Consider the following 22,159-nt stretch of genomic DNA (forward strand, 5'->3'; position numbering starts at 1 on the left):
GTGTGGTTCGGCTAGTTTCACTCTGTAATTTAACATGGAAAATGATATACTACACTATAGTTAAAAGCACACACGATTCAATTTCCCACTGTGTAGTATAGTTTCCGACTTCCGTTACATGAGCTGTATGAGTTTAGCCCGACTAGCCCCAAGCCGGGTTTGGTGAACCTCACCCTAAAGCCCTAAAGGGTCGGTATCAGGGGGCGGAAACTCTCATATACACAATTCACCCGTAATGCTTAGTTCCTCCAGATTTTCGAGTGGTGCGATGGCGCTGCGATCGATGACTGTGGCGCCGCCAGGTGTCAGAACTGTGAAACAGAGTTTTTTATTCACCTATTTATTTATTAATACTAATTAACAATAATTAACACTTAAAAAGCCTTTGAAATTAAATTTTTAAGTTTTTTTACTTGTTTAGATACAAGATATGTGTTAATTTTGCCTAAACAAAAATTATTGTATGATAGCATATGATGCGCTTTTTTGGCGCCAAAACTCCATTCCGCGGGGCTTTGCCTTTCAGCCGTATAGAGTAGACGTGTAATTTTTATCGGGTCTTAATTTTGCAGAAAGACGCATAAAATTGAATAGAAAGTGATAATTTGTGTGTAGAAAAGAAAGAAAGGCAACTGGATAAAACAATTTCACTATTACACCTTCATTTTTTTAGTGGAGAAAGTGTGAAGTTTGGTGTAAATTGTTGCGTGGGTTAGTTCAGCTCAAATATTATTAACTTTTTCATTTACCAATAACGTATATACAAGTAGTTGCATAATTAAATCTTGTTTTTTCTTAGGAAACACTAACAGTTGCAATGGGAAAAAGTTGTTGCGTTTTGGGATGCCCTTCAAGATGGGATGCACCACAACATATTTTCCCAAAAGTAGCCACAAGATTTGCTCAGTGGAAGAAATGTATATATTCTTCAAAAGTGGCACATTTAGATGATGAAGGTCTAAAAAAGTGTGTAGTGTGCTACAGACACTTTAAAGAATCTGATTATGAAGAAACACATAAACAGAAAAAATTAAAATCTTCTGCGAAACCCAGTATTAATATTATAACTGATTACACGATACAATCTGTAGAGACTGAATCAGGTGAGTTATTCTTTTTCTTTCAATTTTATATTATAAAGTTTTCATAAGTAACATAATATTTATATTTTGATTGTTTTAATTACAGTTGATGATCGTTTATCACCAATTGAGATAGCTGTATCATCCAATAAACCATGCTCAACATCTAAAGAAAGATTGAATACTGGTAAGAAATATAAAAGTATATTTCATTGATTAAAACTAGTGTGCAACAATAACTGTTTCAAATTAATTAATTTTGATTACAGATAATTATTCATTATCAACTTTCTTGGAGCCACATGACTCTATAAATGATGATGTAATGGAAATTGGCAAGTATTTCAAGCAGTTTTATAAATTTTAGAAAATATTTTGTTCTATAAAATTTAACTTTAATTTAATTTAAATTGTAGATGTTTCAAGAGAGTTTAATGTGGAAGTACCCATAAGCACAATAGAAATTGTAAGTGAGAAGGGAAACCCACGAAATTATTTATTAGCTAAAAGGACAAATATGAAGAATCTGAGTGGAAGAGAAAGGAAACTGTACAAAATAGCTAAAGTGTTTGAAAAAAAGGAAAGAGATACTCAGAAAAAAAATATGTTGTTAAAACAGCGATTAAAAGAAGCAGAAAAATATAGTAAATCTAAATCTATTGAAAAATTACTGAGTCAACTAACACAACAGCAACGAAATTTTATTTATATGCAAATAAAGGCATCTGCATATGCACCAAGGGTATGGAAAAAATTATATTATAATATAGCTAAAGCTAAAGCACTCGGTTTTGATATAAATGATGTCCTGTATAAAGGATTGTCATTTTGCCTTCCTTAAACTGCATCATTAAGAGGTACAATAGTGCCTCAATTAGATGATTAGTATCAAAAGTATAAAATTACGTTCACACTCCTGTTTTTTATAAAAAAGTAGTGCATTTGAAGTCTTTTCTCTTATATGTTATTAAGATTCTTTAAAATCTAAATACATACAAATTAATAGAATAAATTAATTATGACAGACATAATATTTTAACTAAGTGTATATAAAATAATACTTAAGCTACAATTATGCGTGAATAGTTATATTAATTAAATATATTTATATATAATACTGTAATAAGTATAGTAATAAATATACGTTATAAAAGACTGTGAAAATTAAAAAATTTAAGAAATTAGATTATTATAAATGTTATGTACTGTCGTATATGAATAAATTCACATAGAAAATGTACACACAAATATATGTTTTTAACCTTTTCTGCAGGGGCGAAGATATACTTTGGATGAAAAGATCCTAGCTATTTCATTATGGAAACAATCATCAAGAGCATATTTATTTTTAAGAGAAATGTTCCATCTTCCTGCCACTAGAACATTACGTACAATGCTGCAGAAAATTAATACTTATCCTGGTCCGATGAAATTTATAAATCAACATTTGAAGGAATCAGTGACACAAATGTCAGAGAAAGAAAAGTATTGCGCTTTAATGTGGGATGAAGTAGCACTTAGTGCACATGTTGATTATAACAGCACGAAAACTTACATAACAGGATTTGAAGACTTTGGATTTGTAAGAACACCAAAGTTTGCTGACCATGCTCTAATTTTCATGGTACGTGGCATACATTCTGGATGGAAGTTTCCATTAGCCTATTTCTTTTGTGATGCTGCAACTAAAACTAACCAATTAGTTGATTGCATTAAAAGAGTATTGGAATCAGTATTAGAATCTGGTCTTCATGTTCTTGCTTTTGTCTGCGATCAAGCAGGAACAAATGTTGCTGCTATAAATAAATTGAAAAGGGAATCTTTCCGCAGTGAAAATGAAAATGGTATGTTTTTATTTATTGTACTTAATTTATAACGAATAATAACTCTTTACATGTAAACTGAATTTTTTAAAACAAAATTTATTTTGACAGACTACTGCATTAAATTATTTGGAGAGGAAATTGTACCAATATATGACCCACCGCACTTAATAAAGTCTATAAGAAATAATATGTTGACAAAAGATCTGGAAATTAACTTTAAGAATAAAAATGAAAATGAAAGGCAAATAGCTTCATGGGATATAGTTCAAACGGCATATAAGATGGATTCAATGGATCATTTATATAAATTGATGCCTAAAATTACAGCGGAGCATGTGGTGATTAAGAAAATAAAAAAAATGAGAGTAAAGCATGCTGCGCAAGTTTTAAGTAAAACTATGGCTAGTTTTATCATGTACCATACAAAGCTTAAAGGTAAACTTTTGTTTTTTTTTCTATTACTTTATATTTGTGAGCTTTCATTAAGTTATTTTCTGATGTTCTTTAAATTATAGGTCATATAATTTCCAAAGAGGGTCCCCTCCAAATTCCAAAGAAAGAAGGCCAAAACACTGCGGAAATGCTTAAATTTTTTAATGATCTTTTTGACTCAGTGAATGGATATACCACAAAGACACCAGAAGCACCGTTGAGAACTATAGTGAAAGTAAATAGTAAACATGAAGAGTTCTGGAAAAGTGCTATAGTTAAGTTAGAAGATATGAGATTCGTTGATAAAAAAACCAAACAGCCAGTGAAGAACCCACCATGTTTAAAAAACTGGAAATGTACAATACTAGGCTTCCAAAAATTATGGCACATGATGAAAGAAAAAGGATTTCTTTCTTTAAAACCCAGGATGATCAATCAAGATCCACTGGAGAATTTTTTTGGTCAGATAAGAACCTTTGGAAGAAACAACAGCATTCCAACTTGCACTCAATTTGAAACATATTACAAAGCATTGTTAATTAATAACTTGACAACAAAGAGAACACGAAAGACAAATTGTGAAGATGTATGCAATGGAGATTTGCTCTTCACATTAAAATCTATGTTACAAAATGAACAGATTAATAAACAAGACAATGAAGATGAATTTGAAGAAATTATAATAGATGATGCCAAAGAGGAAATAGATAAATATATTAATAATATGAATATGGAGAAGATAACGACTCTAAATAAAATGGTCATAAAACTATTACAAAATACAGAGATAAAAAATTGTTCATATTGTGAAAAAAGTTTAGTAAATAATGAAACGCAGCCCACCAACAATGTAGTCCAAGTATTCCAAAAAGCGCAAGAAGTTTTACAACAAAACATGAAAAAGAATGTAGAGACAAAAAATTTATGGACAAAATTAGAGACAATGTTATGGATAGAGCTTGATTTACTATGGATTAATTGTGAGAAACACAATATTCTTTTAAAATCACTGCTTATGCAAGTGATATTAGCTCAATATATTGTGAGATGGTGCACCAATATTAATAGAATATTGCAAGGAAAAGAACAACGAGTGGGAAATAATTTATTTGCAAAGGAAGCACAAAATAAATATTTGAAAACATTAAAAAAGGAAAAAGGTGAAAAAAAAGGAACAGTACAGAGACCATTAAAAGAGCAGCAATCAACGCAGAAGCAAAAGTGAGAATAAAATCAAACCATAATAAACTATTGTTTCAAAGAGTCTGATATCAAAAGATGAGTATAGTTAATTATATATGGACAGCTAGTCAGCAACCAGTTCCACTAAAATATCTAGAATTACCTTTAAGAGAGCACAAGAGCAGCTTTGGGAGATTAAATTTTATAATTGAAGAGTGACATGAAAAATTATCAAAACCTAGATTATGTACTTCGCTATTTAATATAAATGTTAACAAAAGACTGAAAACTTCGATTAATTAATTACATCAAGCAAACTGCAGAAAATTGTGAAGTTTGATTACATTTTCCATCACTCTTTAAATGACTATTGTGATAATTGATTATTTATATGAATTTTTAAGGAAAATATGTTTAATTTTATATTTATTGTTAATATTCTTGTTATATATGTATTTATAGAAAGCAAATGTATTTTTGATATTTTAAAAATATAAAAATTTAAATTAAATTTTTTGGTGTTTTCTTTTGGATTGACTTATATATATAGTATATATTCTACGTATGCATATATATATACACACACATAAACGGACACACTTACACATGCAAAGAGTTCCTGTGCTTCTAGCGCCATCTCACCACTCGAAAATTTGGACGAACTACGCTTTACGGGTTTACCTATCTTGCAGAGAGTTTCCGCCCCCTGGTCGGTATCTTCGCCCAAATGTCGGGATTAAGTAGGTGTATCAATTTAATGTGTTTTTCTCCTCTACATATTATTATTTTATTTTTAATTAAATTCATATTAATTCATACACATATAAAACTTCATGCATTAAACTATCAAAACAAAATATATTCGGGGTTTGGAGAATAAAAAATTTGACATTGGTACATCTACTACTTAATCCCGGCGATTTTTGTGCAAAGACTGTGAAAAGACACCGACCCTTGAAAGCTTTATTAAAGCCGCAGTTGATGTTCCTACAATCCGAAAAATCATTCCGAATTCTAGTTCAAAGAAATATACATACGGTCAATTGAATTGTTACTTTTCCATTAAAAACATTGCTAAAGATGTTTCGGAACTATAGAACTCGAGGAACGATTTCTTGGATCGTGGTCACAAAGCAGACCAGCAATATCTATATAGTCTGTAAAACACATTTAAATTTCAAGATGAATAATTCGCGTGTAACGGCCGGAGTCATATCAATTTAAAAAATAAGCGTGTATATACAATGATCGATAATAGTGAAGTAGTAAAGTGTATTGCTGTTTGTACGAAAAGCACAGCGTGAAAAAATTATTGCTAACAGCTCTGTCTACCGTTAAATTTTTGCAAATTTTTTACTGTGCATGCCGTGTGTACGATGAGCAACACATTCTCACTTCTCTATCGGTGTTTTCCACGCACGGTGCCCTTAGGCCCGAAATTTATAAACGAAACTTAAGCTTAGCACGGTTTTAGCTAAGATCAATTGTCTCACTTTAACCTTCAATACAGTGCTAAAGCCCGGTCTTTGTCTTAAGTAATTTCTAAGCTGAAATTTTCGAGCCTTAGTATTTTCTTCGCATCGCGGTAACCGTTCTCTTGTCGTGGCAATAGTCAAATTTACGACAAAAATGGTTTAAATTGTTATGACACGAAAACGCGCTGATAATTAATCGTAAAAGTGGATTATTTCGCTGCAAGGAGTAATTCCTAACGAATCCGACGAGCCCAACAGAGCAATGAGATCCGATAAAAAATAGCGCTGTACTACGAATCGAAGTATTATAGTAGAGTATTATAGACTTTCATATAGCACTTATTCTAATACCGCAAGAAGATAAAATTTATGTTTCATTGAAAGCTCTCGGCTTATTAGTAATCTCGATTAAACGAAAACAGTTTAAAATAAAAGAGCAATTAAGAAATTTAATAACGCATAGATATTTTATAAAATGTAAAAATATATATATATATATATATATAAGGATGTGATATCTTTTATTCTCAAGCATTTATTGTTTATAACTGATGGTTTAAATATTACTAATTAAGTAATATCTTAGTAAAAGCTATATGTATTGAGAATTTCATTTTGCTCTATTTCAATATGTAAAAAAAATTATTCCCTTTTTCATTACAAGAAATATGTGATTGACATTTTCTTGGTCATTTTACAGGGGTTGTAAAACCGCTGTTTATGCTAAGAAAATATTTAGCCCTTTATCTCATAATTATATATACATGCATATAAGTTTATTAAAAGAGAAATAAATAAATATCTATATATCTATGCAACAATCGTACGTATTGTTCTTAATGTTGTGCAATGACCAGATAAAGTACTCTTCTATTCCTATTGTATATACATATATATAGATCATAAGTTACCATCATTAAAGTATTATCTTATCTCGTAAGAAATTTTCTTGAACACGTAGCACAAGCCCAGCTTAGGAGAAATTCCGAAAATTTGCTGATTATAGATGAAAGAATTGAAAAGTACGTAAATCCATTGAAGAATCTCGAGTAAGCAAACAATTCAGCTGACATTTCTTTATCGAAGTTGGCGATAATCATCCGTAATCACGATACATGGTGTATGCATTGGCAGACAGTTATTGCACGAAAGCGCATGCAGTGAAGACTCTGAAAGCCTGTGACCAATAAATCTTATCGTTTGAGCGTAGAACTCTCTAAACGACTCAAGTTTTATAAATCTTACACTACTAGGTAATAAAGTGTGTATTGAGTCTTGAGTGTACATTAGGCTTTTCGAGACAGCAGTTACTCACGGTGCATGTTTTATCTTAAGAATGATTCTAGGCACACCAAGATCATAAAGTGATAATTGCTGATCTGCGTTGGATATACTTTCTACCCATAAAGTCTCACTCGGTGGACCGGAGCTATAGGCTGAGATTGACTGGACGTGGATCTCTTCCGTGCACGATATGCTACTGATATTACACTAGCTTCAGTCTCGCCGAGCCAGTAGCAGCACAGAGGAGCACATGTTTTACTCGTGTTCGTGTTGCTTCTGCCTCTGCGCTGTGCGATGATACTCCTATACTGTCACGAGCTTCAACTTCAACTTGTATATATCAGCCATCTCCAAGACGGTTCACCTGCTGTATACATTAATTCGCGCATTAGCAGATATTAATTTTCGGTTTCGCGCTTATAGTTCTATCTCACAACTCCAGTTGTTATACGTTTGGCTTACAATAAGTGCTGACATTGAACAACTTTTACAACAAATAATTGTCCATTTTATCTTTTGCTTTTTATTTTCTCTTGCCAACGAATCCTGGACCAAGATGGAGAAAAATGAAGAGAAGAAAGAAAACAAGGTCGGCTTAAAGCGAGAGCTTGGCCTTTTCAGTGCAGTTAACATTATTCTCGCTGTTATGATCGGTATGTCATTTTCTTCTTATTTTATTCTTTGAAAAACCAATGTTTCCCTTTCGCGACCGCGCTACTGCGTTTCCACGTGGTTTGATAACAGTTTATTAAATGAGATATGACACAAGGCGCGCGCTTAATACATTTTCTCTTTCTATTAATCAACTTGGAAAAAATAAATTAAGCTACGCATATTTTACAGTGCGCCTTGTATTTACGCTTATCATTCAAATTACCACCAAGCGCAGCATTGTTGAAATTGTTAACCTTGTAAAGTTTTTATATCCGTTTAGACGAAAAGTTGAAGCGTTTGGCATTTTTTTGCGTTTCTTTTTCTCGTCTTTTAATACTATTTACAAATATCTTTTCATTCACAAATATCAAATTGAACTTGTCGGCGTCTATTTTGAATAGCGTTATATATATATATATATATATACAGGTAAAGTTAAAATACTGTGGGATAGATTAAATATATATATATATATATGTGTGTGTGTGTTGTGTGTATATACCGAGCTTATACACCAGTCTTTCTTATTGTGATAATAGATGAAGCTCTCTCTAATACGGAGACACGATGCCTTTGAAACAGTTTAGAATGGTTACAATGTCACGCCAACATATCAGGAGACTCTAACACTAACTCTAGTTTATACGAGAATGACGTGCAAGATATACTATTATCCTAGAAGAATAAGAACGATGAGAGAGATTATCCATTTAATATTATTAAAAGTATACTTGAGTCTAGTTAACGCGTAACTGCATAATTATGTAGGCCTGAATCACGTTCGGCTAAGTAACACAAAAGAGTAGTTCCGATCGTGCCTCCATTTCTATTTCTATATATATTTATATATAATTACTTTCATTCTTAAAACCGACTTATACAATGTATTTCTGATTTTTGCGTTTATATTTTGTACAACTATATTACCTATATATATATATATATATATATATATATTATGTAATATGTATGCAATTATGTGAAATATGGATCATATTTTTCACATGATCATTATCGATAATATTATCAATTAAATAAAATTTGATACGGTCTTAATTAAGTGTATTTCTAATTCTGTCTATTACTCGGTAGTATAAATTCGAGTATACGACCACAATGATTAGATTACAATGCACGATATGTTTGTTTATCTGTTTTTTCTTCTTTTTTTTTATTCAGTCAACTAAATACAGTAAGGTTGAAGAAATGATATAAACTTTAAATATTTGACAAAAGTCGTTTGAATTTTTGATAAGATAATGCGCAGAAGAATTAACGAAAAGCTTGTTCTTCAAAACTATTGTAATAATGTTTGAATTACTTAACAATTTTGATTATTCGTATCACTATACTCTGACATACTTATGCATTTAGTAGATATCGCACGAAACTTGGTGATAAATCGTGACTCAATTGCGAAAAAATCAAACAATTGCAGTAAGAAAAATATTTTCGCATCGGTTATTTCTAAATTCGATTAAGCAATTAATAAACAACTGAAAAATTACTAACTGAGGGAGAAGAATTTTAATTACATTTTCATAGTGAAATTAAATAATGACGAATCGACATTTAGAAATGATAAAGTCTAAATCGAGTATGAGAGATAACAAGAACTAGAATCAACAAGATGAAACCAATTCTAGGGGAAATGGAAAAGTCTTGTAATCGCATCGTATGAAACCTATACTTGCGCATATAGCTCCAGCTATAATATAATTTATGAATAAATTTAAACAGTTGTAATTGATAGTAAAAAAAGAGAAAAATATTGTTTTGAGAATGAAATATTATCGTCTAAAATTTGACAAGGTTAAATGCTGTGCAAACAGATTTTTGCACGCGCTCGTTGAACAAACAAAAACGCGTATACATGTATAAGAAATAAAACTATAATATATCAATTATTAATATAATGTTTATTTAAGTTGATAATAGGAATAGTCGGTTTATCAGGTATAGACCTAATATATATATATATATAGATCGAGATGCAATCGCGCAATCAGTCTTATTGAAGATGTTCATCTATTTCAGGCTCAGGAATTTTCGTCTCACCGGCTGACGCACTTAACAGATCAGGATCCGTGGGGTTCTGCCTGATAATCTGGCTGACTTGTGGGATATTATCGATGCTGGGTGCTCTGGCCTTTGCCGAATTGAGTACGGTGGTACCACGATCCGGAGCAGAGTACGCTTATTTCGTGGAAGCATTCGCACCGTTGCACGCTTACTTTGGTCAACTACCAGCATTCGTATGCTCTTGGGTCTACGTCTATCTGCTCCGGCCAGCGGAAGTTGCTGTAATTATGTTGACCTTTGCCGAGTACAGCGTCCAGCCATTCTCAGGCTTCCTCGGAGATATGTCCGAAGAGTCTATGAGTCACGTGGAGAAGCTTATAGCGATATTAGCTCTGGGTCTGATGACGTACATCAACATGACCAGCGTTAAACTGTACGTGAAGGTTCAGAACGTTTTCACGATGTGCAAGGTGGTCGCTTGTATGCTGGTGGTTGGCGGTGGAATATACTGGTTGGCAATTGGCAATACGGACCTCTTAAACGAGCCATTTAAAGGAACCACTACATCTGCTGGCGATATAGCTTTAGCCTTTTACAGCGGACTTTGGGCCTACGATGGTTGGACAGCAGCGGCTATTGTCACTGAAGAAGTTCAGAGGCCAGAGGTCAATATCCTCAGAAGTATATTGATCGCGGTACCGATCATAACGATTCTTTACGTAGGCATGAATCTCATGTACATGTCCGCCCTGACCATACCGGAAATGATCAATGCCAAGGCCGTTGCTGTTTTTTGGGCAGAAAAAGTACTGCCCTCGTGGCTGGGTTTCGCGATACCTCTCGGTGTAACACTTGCCACCTTTGGCTGTGGACTCAGTATTCAATTTGGAGTTACCAGGCTCTGTTACGTGGCCGGTCAAGAAGGCCACGTGCCTAGAATCTTCAGCTACGTTCACATCATAAAGATGACTCCAGCTGTATCGGTAGCATTTCAGGGCTCGCTCACACTCCTCTGCATGCTCTTCGGAAACATCAAGTCTCTCATTAATTTAGCCAGCTTTCTCATTTGGGTATTCTACGGCCTCGCGATGGTTGCTCTGATAGTCATGAGACGAACCAAGCCTGACGCACCTCGCCCTTACAGAGTACCAATCTTCGTACCCTGGCTAGTTTTATTCGTTGCCATTTTTCTCGCAGTTACGCCCATCGTATCGGAACCTACCCTAGGATATCTCTTTGCCCTTCTATTTATTCTTTTCGGCCTTTTCCTTTATCACATATACGTATACAAAAAGAGACGCAGCAAATTATCAGGTAAGTCGATAACACTCCAGACGGATATTATCTATATAGATATATCTATCACGTATATAATATACTGCACGATTAATTTGTTAAATATTATCTCGTTAAGATTATTAAAACCTAATTTGTTTTGCAGAAAAATTCACATACTGGATGCAAATTCTGTGTCTCGTTACTGCATCGGACGTAGAATAATGTAAATATATTCATACATGGAAACGTATGAAAATCCTTGTGATTCCTCCATATTTCTAGCAATCCAGGAAACATAAGGTTCTATAATAATCTGTCAATGAGAGAGAACCGCTCCCTTCTTGCATGTACAAAAGCAGCAAATACCTAGTACAAACATCGTTTTACTCTCTCTCTCTCTATGTATATATATATATATATATATAAACGTACATGTATAGAACCTGCACAACTCTATGCAATTACATGAAATGATCAATGTACGGTATATAGAATGAGATACACGGGATACCTCAGAGATAGAACATAGAAATTTATTCATATGCTTAATTCTAAAAGATATATATGCAAAAATTTGTACGTAGACCCCCGATAAGTGCAAGTACAAAAGACTCTTCAAAAGGTTCTATACATCCAATTGATATTTCTTATAAATCAACTAAATCAAGAGTTTGCTACTTATATACCTGAGAGTCCTGTGAGCCTTGCGTTAAGTCTCTTTTAACCTTTGTATTTTATGAACATGTTATTTTTTGTACATGTCTATCATCGGGTCAATTTTCAAAAGCATATCTAATCTGTACTTATCCCGTATTAAAATTAAATTATGGAAAGACATGAATTTTTGCTATAAGCGAGAGGGCCTTGAAGCTGCGCAAAGCAATATTAAAAATATTCTAGGTGGAGGAGAGTATATATATATATATATAAAAGTTATAAAATTTACCTTGAGGGTTTTACACAACAAATGTATTGCATTTTTTTCTATTTGCAGATTCTCGTATTTCATCTTAAAAATTTTCAAAAACATTAATAAATTTATTATCTTTTCAGCGCCAATCACTAATTTTCCATTAAAAATTTAATATTAGAGTGGGTTTAACTCAAGTAATATATGAGTAAGACTCTTATGTGCATTATACACGCGTAAATATCCGCCTATGTGTGGGACCTACGTTTACGTATATATTTTTAAATCAAAATATTCAGTGAGAGACTGAGTGAAAATTTCTTCATTTATAAGCTACGGGAATATAATATAAAATAAAAAATAAGCCGCGCAATTAAAAGATTCAAGGTAAAGTTTAAAACTTTTAGGTTCCTATACATTTAGAATATTTTTAATTTAGTGTTACTTTGTGGAACCCTAGAAGCAGGAATTGACGTCTTTCGAAGACTCAATATTTACTACTGCCTCCCATTTATTTAGTGTACACACATACTTGAAAAGGTTTCATATATATATATATATATATATATATATATGTATTTATTGTTTATGCAGTCCTGTATTGCTTACAAGTAATGCATTTAGTATGATTTTTGTAGTATAATATATTTATGTTTATATTTACAAGAATCGATGGGGCGCCTACATTTTGAGTGTTCATTCCATACAGCTTCATCTTTATAAGCAAACAAAAACTTAAAGTTTAAAGGATTTTAGTAACGATTAATTTCTTACATCATATCTTTCATATTTTAATATCACATTACTACTAACAATTTTAAATAATAACATGATAAATAAATTTATAAGTTTCTTTTTTAAGCGTTATTTAAAATACATTTGTTGTTAGTAATACTTATTCAACAATTCAAATTATAATTCATCGAAAAACAATCGTCATTAATTTTTTTGCCATCCGCGTAATTTAACGCGTAAAAAATCTTTAGGGCCGGTGTAAGTGTAACGAAAAAATAGGGGCAAGCCTCGCGTGTATGAACAATATAACGAGCAAAAATCTGAAAGCGAAAATTTCGATTAGCTGGCTTTCAAATCTTCACATGCTATGCTGTACATGAGAGCTTTGCCTATACTGCCTCTACCATATTGTCCCTCAGGCCCGTTGTGCGATCGTTAATCAGGAATCTCGTGTACAACAGAGGGACCAACAAATTTAATAAATTCCTAATAATACAATTTGCGATCTTCAAATTTTTATTTATTACATTGCACATCAAAACACCTGATATGTGATCGTACAACGGGCCTTGGCTAATGGCAATGTCTATACAAAATATATTGTGACGTAATTACTCCAAGAGAGCTAATGTGTAATATATGTATATATAACATAGAGTTCTTATATCATTTTAGAATATTTCTTATTAGCCATACTTATATTTTAAAGAAGTATATAAAATATCAAAATATAGAGATTTTGTTACTACACATGAAAATTTTTATAGGTGAAATGTATATCGTAAGGCTTATCAGACTCTTCTCAGCTATTAATATTATATATTGCATACAAAAAATTCTTGACGGAATATCATTTATTAAAATATTGATATACGAAATGCAGTTATAAAAATAGTCTGAAAATATAAATTCAATTTCCTAAATATCTTGCACCATTCCACATTTCAAACACGCTCGTCTCGAACTAGAGAAATATATAGAGCATTAATGTAATACATACTTTAAATTTTTTTTGTACCATGAGTTAATAATTTATTTTATATCCTACCTCTGTAGTTCGAAAAGTTTTAAACGTAACTCATTGGAGACTGTTGTTTCAGATGCTAGTGCATTTTCACATTCTCTAAGCTGTTTCCTCAGGTGGTATATTGTATCTTCCATTGCTTCGAATATAGCCTATAAATTATCCTATTATAAATATAATTTGGTCCTACCGAGAAGAACCACATAGGTACAGGCTACATTTTTGCAACTTAAAAACTTACTCTAGATTCCTCTGCAGTATCTGATAATGTAGGAGGTTCGTCTAAACAAAAAAACTCTCTCACTGATGTATTTCCTATTAATATTGTATTGCTTAATATTCCATTAACAAACTGTTGAAGACCATTGATACGCTCTTCTAAGAAACTGGGAGAAAAATTACTACCCAGCCATTTTTTTCTAGGCAGATTTAATTCTGACGTTGGAAGCTTTTGTCTTTTTAATTGAGTCAACAAGCGTAAAAAATCTGTGTACCTTCTAAATACAAACCAACAATCTCCAGTTTTTAATTCTATACGAAGTTTGTATACCTGTACCAAAATAACAAAAATATAATAGAATAATTATTTTTTTAAATTAATCTTATACATTAAATAAACTTACAGTAAATCTAGCCCTTTCTTCCATAACCTCGTAGCCAACAATTGGAATTCTCAAGTCATGGGAGGACAATGGAAGCAAACGACCATCAGGATTATTGTTTCCATTTTCAGGATAAGTGTAGCTTTGCAAGGTAAAAGAGTTTGAATGAGTAGATCCATCTGAATCAGGGCTGTCGGTTGATTTTGCGACTCCTGTCTGAGACACCCTAGTCTTACTAATCGCTAGTGTTACTTCACTAACACATCCTCCACCTGTCCCTGAGGTGGACATTTTACCCGTAACAAACTAAACAATATTTACATGCAGTTAAAACTATTTTAAAGCAAAGAAAAGAACAAAATATATTTTTTATGAAGTAAAATAAAATAATCCACTAATACAATGAATATGACTACTAAACATTTTGCTTAGTGTATTAGGGTGAGTCCTACCAAAACCTGTAAGGTAAAATTTTACCATGTAGAATTGCCAATTTTTCGAAAATACATATGCTGATTGGCTAATTCACAGCAAATTGGCAATCCTACATGGTAAAATTTTACCTTACAGGTTTAGGTCGGACTCACCCTTAATGAAAGAAAAAACTTAGAAACGTTAAGAGTATAGTAAATGTTGTAACTATATACATAGAGTTATAATGAGATAACCTATTAATTAGTTACCTTTAACATATGAATGTATTAAGCTGCACATAACTAAATTATCATTTGTCCCTGTATTTATTTATCATTTTTATAATATATTGAAATCATTAGAAAAAACTTTAACTACACAATTAATGAAAAATAGTTGATATTATAATCACTTTCCGCTCTCATTGTTTTCACAAAAATGGATCATTTAACATATCGTGTTGATTATTATTGTTGATTCACGACTCATCTTCATCTGCCTGAAAAGATTTAATGTGTTTGTAAAATGGTTAATAGAGAATGTTAAAACTGTACTACACAAATAATATTTCGAATAAAAAGTATTAATAAATAAAATGTTTTAGTTTGTTCAATGGTTATTTCTGTATATACGTGTGCTGACAAGTGACAAGCCGCCAACACTACTCAAGGGAAAACCCTAGGGGCCTAGCTCCCCACCATGCCTTAAACTGGCTGACCACAGGGTCGACATATACATAGAGGCATGCCGACAGCGTCATTACATACACAACTGCAGAACACAACTTGATTCACTTGGTTGTGGAAAGCCCTTAAAATTGCTTAAAATGGTCCTTTGAATTCTCGTTGCAAGCTGCATGCCGGATTAACCGGCCTGAATCAAAAGAACATTGTGTATCTCTATGCCAATTACACCTCCTTCCCCCCCAACTCTAACCTTCATCTGCTCGAAAGCAATCGTTTGTTTGCCTGTCAAGCCAAAGCCAAGCCGGCCAACTGTCAAGCCGGCCAAGCCAACCTCACTCACGGCAGCGACGGCACCCCTGGGCCAAGGCGTGCAAACCAGCATAGACGTTCATGAGCAATCTATTCCCTCATTTCTGGTTCTAGTAGAATATATAATTTAAAATAACAAAAAATGTCTGGTCCAATGGTGTTGTGTCAGTTGTGGATGGGTGGTGTAAGTAGAATTAACATAAAAATGCAAAGTTGTTAATTGCTGTTAATTATCACCGTAGCGTTGATGTTCTAATATTTTAGTTGGAACCATACATGACAGAAAGTTTTATCATGAATGCATTTCACAAAATGGGTGAACAACCTCAGACGGTTAAGGTAATGAGAAATAGATATACCGGTGAACCAGCAGGCTATTGTTTTGTACATTTCCCAACAGATGAAATGGCTCTGGATGCTATGCATAAGTTGAATGGCAAGGCAATTCCTGGCTCCAATCCTGTAAGTAAATTCCTAACTTTTTTATTAATCTTTACAATTTATAGCTTCCTTTATGTTTTATACACTCCGTGATATTTTCATTGTTTTAGCCAATTAGATTCAGATTAAATCATGCCAGTACTACGGGTAAACCTGCTGCTGATAGGGAATTTAGTATTTGGGTTGGAGATTTGTCTACGGATGTGGATGATTATTCATTGTATAGAGCATTCGCTGCTAAATATAATTCTATAAGGACTGCAAAAGTTATTTTGGATAGTTCTGGCTTTAGCAAAGGTTATGGATTTGTAAGATTTGCAAATGAGGAAGAGCAAAAGAATAGTTTGGTAGCTATGAATGGCTATAGAGGACTTGGAACCAAATCTTTGAAAATTTGTAATGCAGTTCCAAGGCCTTGGAACAAAATAGCGGGGTATTACTTTTTACGATGCATGGCAAGCCTTTGCCAAATTAAATAAGTCCTTAATCTTTTATAGAACAACTCCACCGCAATCATCTTCTGATTACTCGACAACGAGCATTGGATCAGAGGCATACAACTACTATGATACATCGTCTTATTGGAATAGTTACAGCGCTTGGCAACAAGGTTATTACGAAAGTGAACCAACATCCGAGGGCTATGGTTATGTGGCTGATCAGAAACCAGAAGAAGATGATTTAGAGCTCATAGGTATATCATTGAAAAACATTTTCCTTTCCAAGTAAATTTAAAACAATTGATTTTTTGTATTAACTATTTTTATTTTTAGAGCATTCTCAGCCAATAGATATAGATAAATTGAATAGAGACATAATAGAACAAGATTATAATCTTTGGGATGCCTTGGAAAGCTCAAAATGGATACCTTGCGATACGCTCGAATTGTGTTACTGATAGTTTTAAGACTGAAAAACATCATTGAAGAAATAATTATTTCTTTCAACAGCATATTTCTTTTCTTATTGTTCTTTATTAAGATCTTAGAATGTAAGAGAATTTTTAGCCTGTATTTTTATAAAGGCCAAATACAAAATGAAGCTAAAGATCGCACTAAAATTTACAAAATTAATGTTATTTACACATATTATTCTGAACTATAAAGAACAACATTTGCTGTATAAGATCTGTAATTCCTTGGTGGGATAAATATTTGTGCGCGTCAAATACTTGCCATGGAGACAGTTTCTCGGTGAAAGCTATTATAAGAGCTCGAACTGACTTAAGGCTAGCACAATAGACCGCTATTGGTTACAGGCTTAAAGGGCCAAAGAAGGGGACGATATTTTCTAATCTGACAAGATATCCTTTTGTACAAAATAGAGGGACAAGTTTTTCAATAAAATTAAGTCACTGAAAATTTAGTCTCTTCTACTGTTCAACAATTTATCACAGCTTCAACAGGTTAAGATTCTGCTCCAAACTACCATATTTGCATTTACTGTTTTCAACCAAATTGATTTTAGCTAAAGGGAAATTTAGGTGGTAGTGAATTGCACGGCATTTTTAATGCATGTAACGAAATCACTTTTAAGAAAGACACCGTGGAACCCAGGTCCTAGAACTATTCTTACAATAGTTATTTGAGTAAAAAGTATAATTGTGCTTATATATATTCCTTCAATAGATTTTTTCCAAAACTAAGCTTAGCTTCAACTTTAAATTTCTCAAAGAAATCTGTACACAGAAGTGGAAGAGTAAGATCCATGGGTCAAGGAGCTTGCTTTTGCCATGAGATCAACTTTTCCATTATGGGGGATAAAGTAGGAATGCGAAAAATATTTGTTAACCAGATATGAAAACTTTATGAAATAAGAATAGTGCAAGGTTTGATTCCTCGTAATTAATATTTTTGCAATTTGATTTCTATGTCAATGTTACTTTTTATTTAATTATTGCACGGTAAGGTAACCAATTGAACGTAAGCTACTACGATCGAGGAGCTCCAACTCGAGATTTACTGCACGATAGTGCTCTTCATCCATTCTCAATTTTAACGTAATCTTTTAAACATTTAACAAAATGATCTGCCTCTTTCCGCGGGTTGAAAATTTATTAATAATGTGAATAACATGCAGAAAAGATCACATGACGCGAATTATTCTGGAAATTTAACAAATGAAAATAATTGAATTTCCTGATACCGTTATTTGTTAATGTAAATTCTAATAAGCAAACACAAAATTTAAGGGTAGAGATGTGGATAACTTAACCTTACTTCACATAGCTTTAATTCAAATTGATTATCCTATATGTATAAAATAAATTCATTATTGTGTGCCTTTTTTTTTTATTAAAACCAACATAATAATGCACACATTGACAAAATTACGAAAAAATAAAACTGACACTGGAATAAAGTATGTAGAGAATCAATGACCATACAAGTTTAATATATTACTAATTACAGAAAAACATATATTTTTGTATATCATTTGAATTCATAATTAGTTCGTCTGAATTTAATGGCCATTACATAGGTCTATCAAAAATCTACACCACTTTAATTTCCATCTTCGTATCTTGTTCTTTTCGTTTTGACTTTTCTTTACGATAACTCAATCGTCTCATACGTAGGTGAAATTTTCATAATCATGATCAACGATTAATCGTAAAAAAAAATCACTCGGGTCCTCCACTCGTAGAGCCGTCATTCATTAATTTAGCGGTTACAGTTGCCAATAATTCCGCTGAAAGTTGTACCGGTGTGATATCGGGTTCATCCGGATTTTTACCAGGGTTTACCATGAAAATTAGCCAACCTTGTTCTCCTAACTTATGCTTTGTAGAGTCTGGAAGAACGATTAGCGATTCCCTGGTTGTACTTTTGATGTCCGGTATAACAGATTCGATAATAGCGAGATAATCTTCAGGATTGGTAGAAGTCCGCTCCATCAGCTCTTCATATTCGCTCGGTAATAATAAATCACGAACAACAATCACATCATACGGCAGAAAATTGCTATCCATTTGATTTACTTCTGGTGCTTGTAGTTTGGCTTTCTTTATTTTTGGTAATCTTCCTGATCGCGTAGGCCGAGCTACGTAAGTCTCCTGCTCACTTTCCGAATCAGCGTTCAATTCCATTTCTCGTTTTTCTTCTCCTTCCTCCTCCGCTTCCCTCTCTAAAACCTTATTCCCTCGTACGATCGTATTATTTGGTTGTTCATTCTCCATAGAGATAATTTGGAAAGCTGGATTTCTTAAACCTGTTACATTGTCTTCATCTTCGATATCATCCATTTCTCCAATGCTCGCTGCTGCTAATCCTACAAAATTCACTCCTCAGCGTGCGATCATTTAAACATTTCTAGTTTAATCAAATTCGTACTTACGTTTCGTTTTTTTCCTCTGTAACTTTATACGCTTCTTATTCTTTTTATTGGACGATTTTACCGGTTCTGCTGTTTTGGAAATCGTTTGTACAGACTCTTCAAATGTTGCTATTACAAAGTACATGGAAGCTTGAGGATCATCAAAACTTAAAAACTATGATACGTGAGGGCGTAACAGTTGTCATGATTTTTCACAAACTTTTGATGAAAATTCTTCCAATAAAAATGTCATCTCCAACACAAAAAGTGATAATAAAAAATATGGTCATATTTTGTAAATGAAATCGTATGTCGTTTATCGCCGCACCTCATCCTCAAGAGCTTTTTAATATAATTATAAGTACCTGGAAAATCATGTCAACCGTTACGTGTGAAGCATTCTGCGTATCTTACGAATGAATTAGTAAATCGACTGCTTACCTAATTCTTTCACCAACGAGTCGGTATCAAATTCTTGATGAAACTCCAAAGCTTTTTCAATCAATTTTCGATTGATTTTTTCCTCCTTTTTATATTTTAATTTAATTTCCTGGCGCGTTCGATTAGGAAATAAGCTTTGCATGAGTAAGAAATCAGTACCCACTGTATTAAGAGCTTTGTAAAATTTTAACGTCTCCCATTTTGACCATTCCTTTCTCTTTTGACGTTTTTTGTAAAACCCACCGCCATTGTTGTCATCGTCCAGTATAGCCTCCTTCGAAAATGTCTGTTTATGCTTTTTTACATCAGAACGCTCTATTACTAAACTTTGTTCATCGAGTATCAATTGACCATCAGGTCCAACTTTAACTCTGGGTGTTGGCATTGCTACTGGATCATCTACATTTTCCTCCTCCTCATCTTCCTCTCTGGATTCCTCGTACCTATAAGATTTTGAAAATAATCCTAGGCACATTGGAAATGATATATAAGCAGGCTTACCTCGGTATAGAATTTTTTGTTTGGGGCAATATCCCCTTTGCTTTTTTCATTGGGTTCGATATGGGATTATAGTATATTAGATCGTACATAGTTAATTTACTTTTATCGGGTGTTTTATTCTCATGTTTTAGAAAGAATTCCCTTCTAGCTTCTGCCAATTTTCTTGCCGATTCAGACACCATTATTCGCCTCTTTTGGACAGCTTTAAGTTTAGCTACATTATTTTGGATAGCATTAGGATTTTCCTTATCATTTTGAGCAAATAAAGGGGTTTGATCTTCCCATAGACGATTGTTGGGAATAGATAGAGTCTTTCTATTATCGTCTTCAGATTCACTAGCACTTGCACCACTTCCTTGCACGCTATTTCTCCTAATCCACCCATCACTCTCAAATCTTGGTATAGGCCTCATGAAACAAGAGCGGTTTGCTTTTGGCGGGGACCCTTTTTGTTAAAGTTACATTAGTGCTATTTTATAAATTTGAAGTAAGTAGGAAGGCTTACCTTGTTCCATGCTTTTGCGTTCAACTACTTTCTCTGGAGCCTCTGGCAATTTTATTTCACATTTTTCTGTCAAATTTTTATAAAATACAGAATCATCGCCTGGTTCACATTTCAAAACACTACAGGAATCTGTTCTTTTTAAATTATCGCTAGCAATATCTTGCGTTGCTTCTTCCAATGTCGGTGTATTAATGAAAGTTGCGTTATCCATATCCGCATTTTCCGTAGCATCATTAGTTTCAATTATAGGTAAAGATTGCCCTATTTTACGTCTCACTGGTACAGTGGCCATTGCTTTTATGCGAGCTCTTCTCATTTTTGTATATAGATGATAAAACCAATATCCAATCTGTAAAGAATATTTTTACTCCTTTAATAGTGCACCTAATATTACATAAAAAAAAAAATCGTAGCAATTCTGAAAAATGTTTACTCGTTAGGAACTTGACAATACTGCTGAAATGATAGCTTTCAATTGTCATTGCATATTTCTGTTAACCATGGAGAAGTATGGTCGGCCCAACTGGGGAAAATGGCGGCCGGAAGAGCATTCGCATGCAGCGTTGCCAAGTGTAGTGTAATTACACTACGTAGTGTCCATATCCTATAGCGTAGTGTCCTTTCGGACACTACGCTATAAGATGTGTAGCCTTTGGGATACTACGCTATAAGATATGTAGCATTTGAGATACTACGCTATAGGATGTGCAGTATTTCGGATACTACGCTATAAGATGTGTAGTACGACACTATAATTTCTGTTAGTATATTAGTTTTCTATAGTGTAGTAATAGTCTTACGAACAATACTTCGTAATACTTCTATCTTCCTCGTGTATTTTGACAGTTTATCTAGAATTGTTTGTTATTATTGAACTTTGTAAAGAATATTGAAGTGAAAATTGTTCTGATAATGCATTTATATGCATATATAATTACCTAGTAAATTGAAAATTAAATAAATTTTTAAATATCGTGTTGGTCATTATTAAATAAATAATTTTATTCTTTTATTTTATCCCGAGGATGAATGATCCCTTAT

General features: G+C 33.1%; 4 protein-coding genes and 1 long non-coding RNA gene across 8 annotated transcripts; 2 read left to right on the forward strand and 3 right to left on the reverse strand.

Moving 5' to 3' along the window:
* Positions 1-187: 187 nt before the first annotated feature.
* On the reverse strand, positions 188-5,223 carry LOC136784919 (uncharacterized). Its single transcript, XR_010824512.1, has 3 exons — positions 5,127-5,223; positions 2,638-2,767; positions 188-311 (listed from the first exon to the last, which is right to left on the reverse strand). It is a non-coding gene; the product is annotated as an uncharacterized lncRNA (long non-coding RNA).
* Positions 5,224-6,909: 1,686 nt separating this feature from the next.
* LOC136784923 (b(0,+)-type amino acid transporter 1-like) lies at positions 6,910-12,608 on the forward strand. Its single transcript, XM_066745879.1, has 4 exons — positions 6,910-7,250; positions 7,333-7,934; positions 9,973-11,271; positions 11,399-12,608. The coding sequence occupies exons 2-4, from the start codon at positions 7,838-7,840 to the stop codon at positions 11,455-11,457; spliced, it is 1,455 nt and encodes a 484-aa protein (XP_066601976.1). The 5' UTR covers positions 6,910-7,250; positions 7,333-7,837; the 3' UTR covers positions 11,458-12,608.
* Positions 12,609-12,804: 196 nt separating this feature from the next.
* Positions 12,805-15,865, reverse strand: LOC136784928 (sorting nexin-16-like). Of its 3 annotated transcripts, none has more exons than XM_066745884.1 (6): positions 15,688-15,857; positions 15,190-15,419; positions 14,528-14,812; positions 14,146-14,454; positions 13,929-14,056; positions 12,809-13,844 (listed from the first exon to the last, which is right to left on the reverse strand). In XM_066745884.1, exons 2-6 carry the CDS (start codon positions 15,196-15,198, stop codon positions 13,799-13,801), a joined length of 777 nt encoding a protein of 258 aa, XP_066601981.1. In that variant the 5' UTR covers positions 15,199-15,419; positions 15,688-15,857; the 3' UTR covers positions 12,809-13,798. The 3 variants fall into 3 exon arrangements, with proteins under 3 accessions (XP_066601982.1, XP_066601981.1, XP_066601980.1); XM_066745883.1 differs by lacking the exon at positions 15,688-15,857 and adding an exon at positions 15,553-15,629; XM_066745885.1 differs by having other exon boundaries at positions 12,805-13,844; positions 14,528-14,784; positions 15,190-15,865.
* Positions 15,866-15,919: 54 nt separating this feature from the next.
* LOC136784926 (tRNA selenocysteine 1-associated protein 1-like) lies at positions 15,920-18,432 on the forward strand. Its single transcript, XM_066745882.1, has 5 exons — positions 15,920-16,099; positions 16,180-16,377; positions 16,467-16,789; positions 16,854-17,050; positions 17,130-18,432. Exons 1-5 carry the CDS (start codon positions 16,058-16,060, stop codon positions 17,252-17,254), a joined length of 885 nt encoding a protein of 294 aa, XP_066601979.1. The 5' UTR covers positions 15,920-16,057; the 3' UTR covers positions 17,255-18,432.
* A 139-nt stretch (positions 18,433-18,571) lies between these two features.
* On the reverse strand, positions 18,572-21,674 carry LOC136784922 (transcription factor TFIIIB component B'' homolog). Of its 2 annotated transcripts, none has more exons than XM_066745878.1 (6): positions 21,552-21,674; positions 21,119-21,467; positions 20,614-21,058; positions 20,113-20,555; positions 19,693-19,761; positions 18,572-19,626 (listed from the first exon to the last, which is right to left on the reverse strand). In XM_066745878.1, exons 2-6 carry the CDS (start codon positions 21,432-21,434, stop codon positions 18,980-18,982), a joined length of 1,920 nt encoding a protein of 639 aa, XP_066601975.1. In that variant the 5' UTR covers positions 21,435-21,467; positions 21,552-21,674; the 3' UTR covers positions 18,572-18,979. The 2 variants fall into 2 exon arrangements, with proteins under 2 accessions (XP_066601975.1, XP_066601974.1); XM_066745877.1 differs by having other exon boundaries at positions 19,693-19,800.
* Between the last annotated feature and the right edge of the window lie 485 nt (positions 21,675-22,159).

This window comes from Prorops nasuta, unplaced genomic scaffold (genome assembly GCF_024137725.1).
Source record: "Prorops nasuta isolate Cenicafe-Biocafe unplaced genomic scaffold, Cenicafe_Pnas_1.2 PNAS00101, whole genome shotgun sequence".
NCBI lineage: Eukaryota > Metazoa > Arthropoda > Insecta > Hymenoptera > Bethylidae > Prorops > Prorops nasuta.

Bases quoted from the DNA above. Each gene is read 5' to 3' on its own strand.
- LOC136784923 (XM_066745879.1), top strand. From the start codon at position 7,838: ATGGAGAAAAATGAAGAGAAGAAAGAAAACAAGGTCGGCTTAAAGCGA. The intron at 7,935-9,972 runs GTATGTCATTTT...CATCTATTTCAG, and splicing joins TATTCTCGCTGTTATGATCG to GCTCAGGAATTTTCGTCTCA. The intron at 11,272-11,398 runs GTAAGTCGATAA...TTTGTTTTGCAG, and splicing joins GAGACGCAGCAAATTATCAG to AAAAATTCACATACTGGATG.
- LOC136784928 (XM_066745884.1), bottom strand. The intron at 14,455-14,527 runs GTAAGTTTATTT...ATTTTGGTACAG, and splicing joins AAGAAAGGGCTAGATTTACT to GTATACAAACTTCGTATAGA. The intron at 13,845-13,928 runs GTAGGATATAAA...ATATTTCTCTAG, and splicing joins AAACTTTTCGAACTACAGAG to TTCGAGACGAGCGTGTTTGA.
- LOC136784926 (XM_066745882.1), top strand. From the start codon at position 16,058: ATGTCTGGTCCAATGGTGTTGTGTCAGTTGTGGATGGGTGGT. The intron at 16,790-16,853 runs GTATTACTTTTT...AATCTTTTATAG, and splicing joins CCTTGGAACAAAATAGCGGG to AACAACTCCACCGCAATCAT. The intron at 17,051-17,129 runs GTATATCATTGA...TTTTATTTTTAG, and splicing joins AGATGATTTAGAGCTCATAG to AGCATTCTCAGCCAATAGAT.
- LOC136784922 (XM_066745877.1), bottom strand. From the start codon at position 21,434: ATGAGAAGAGCTCGCATAAAAGCAATGGCCACTGTACCAGTGAGACGT. The intron at 21,059-21,118 runs GTAAGCCTTCCT...TTTAACAAAAAG, and splicing joins ACGCAAAAGCATGGAACAAG to GGTCCCCGCCAAAAGCAAAC. The intron at 20,556-20,613 runs GTAAGCCTGCTT...AAAATCTTATAG, and splicing joins ACAAAAAATTCTATACCGAG to GTACGAGGAATCCAGAGAGG.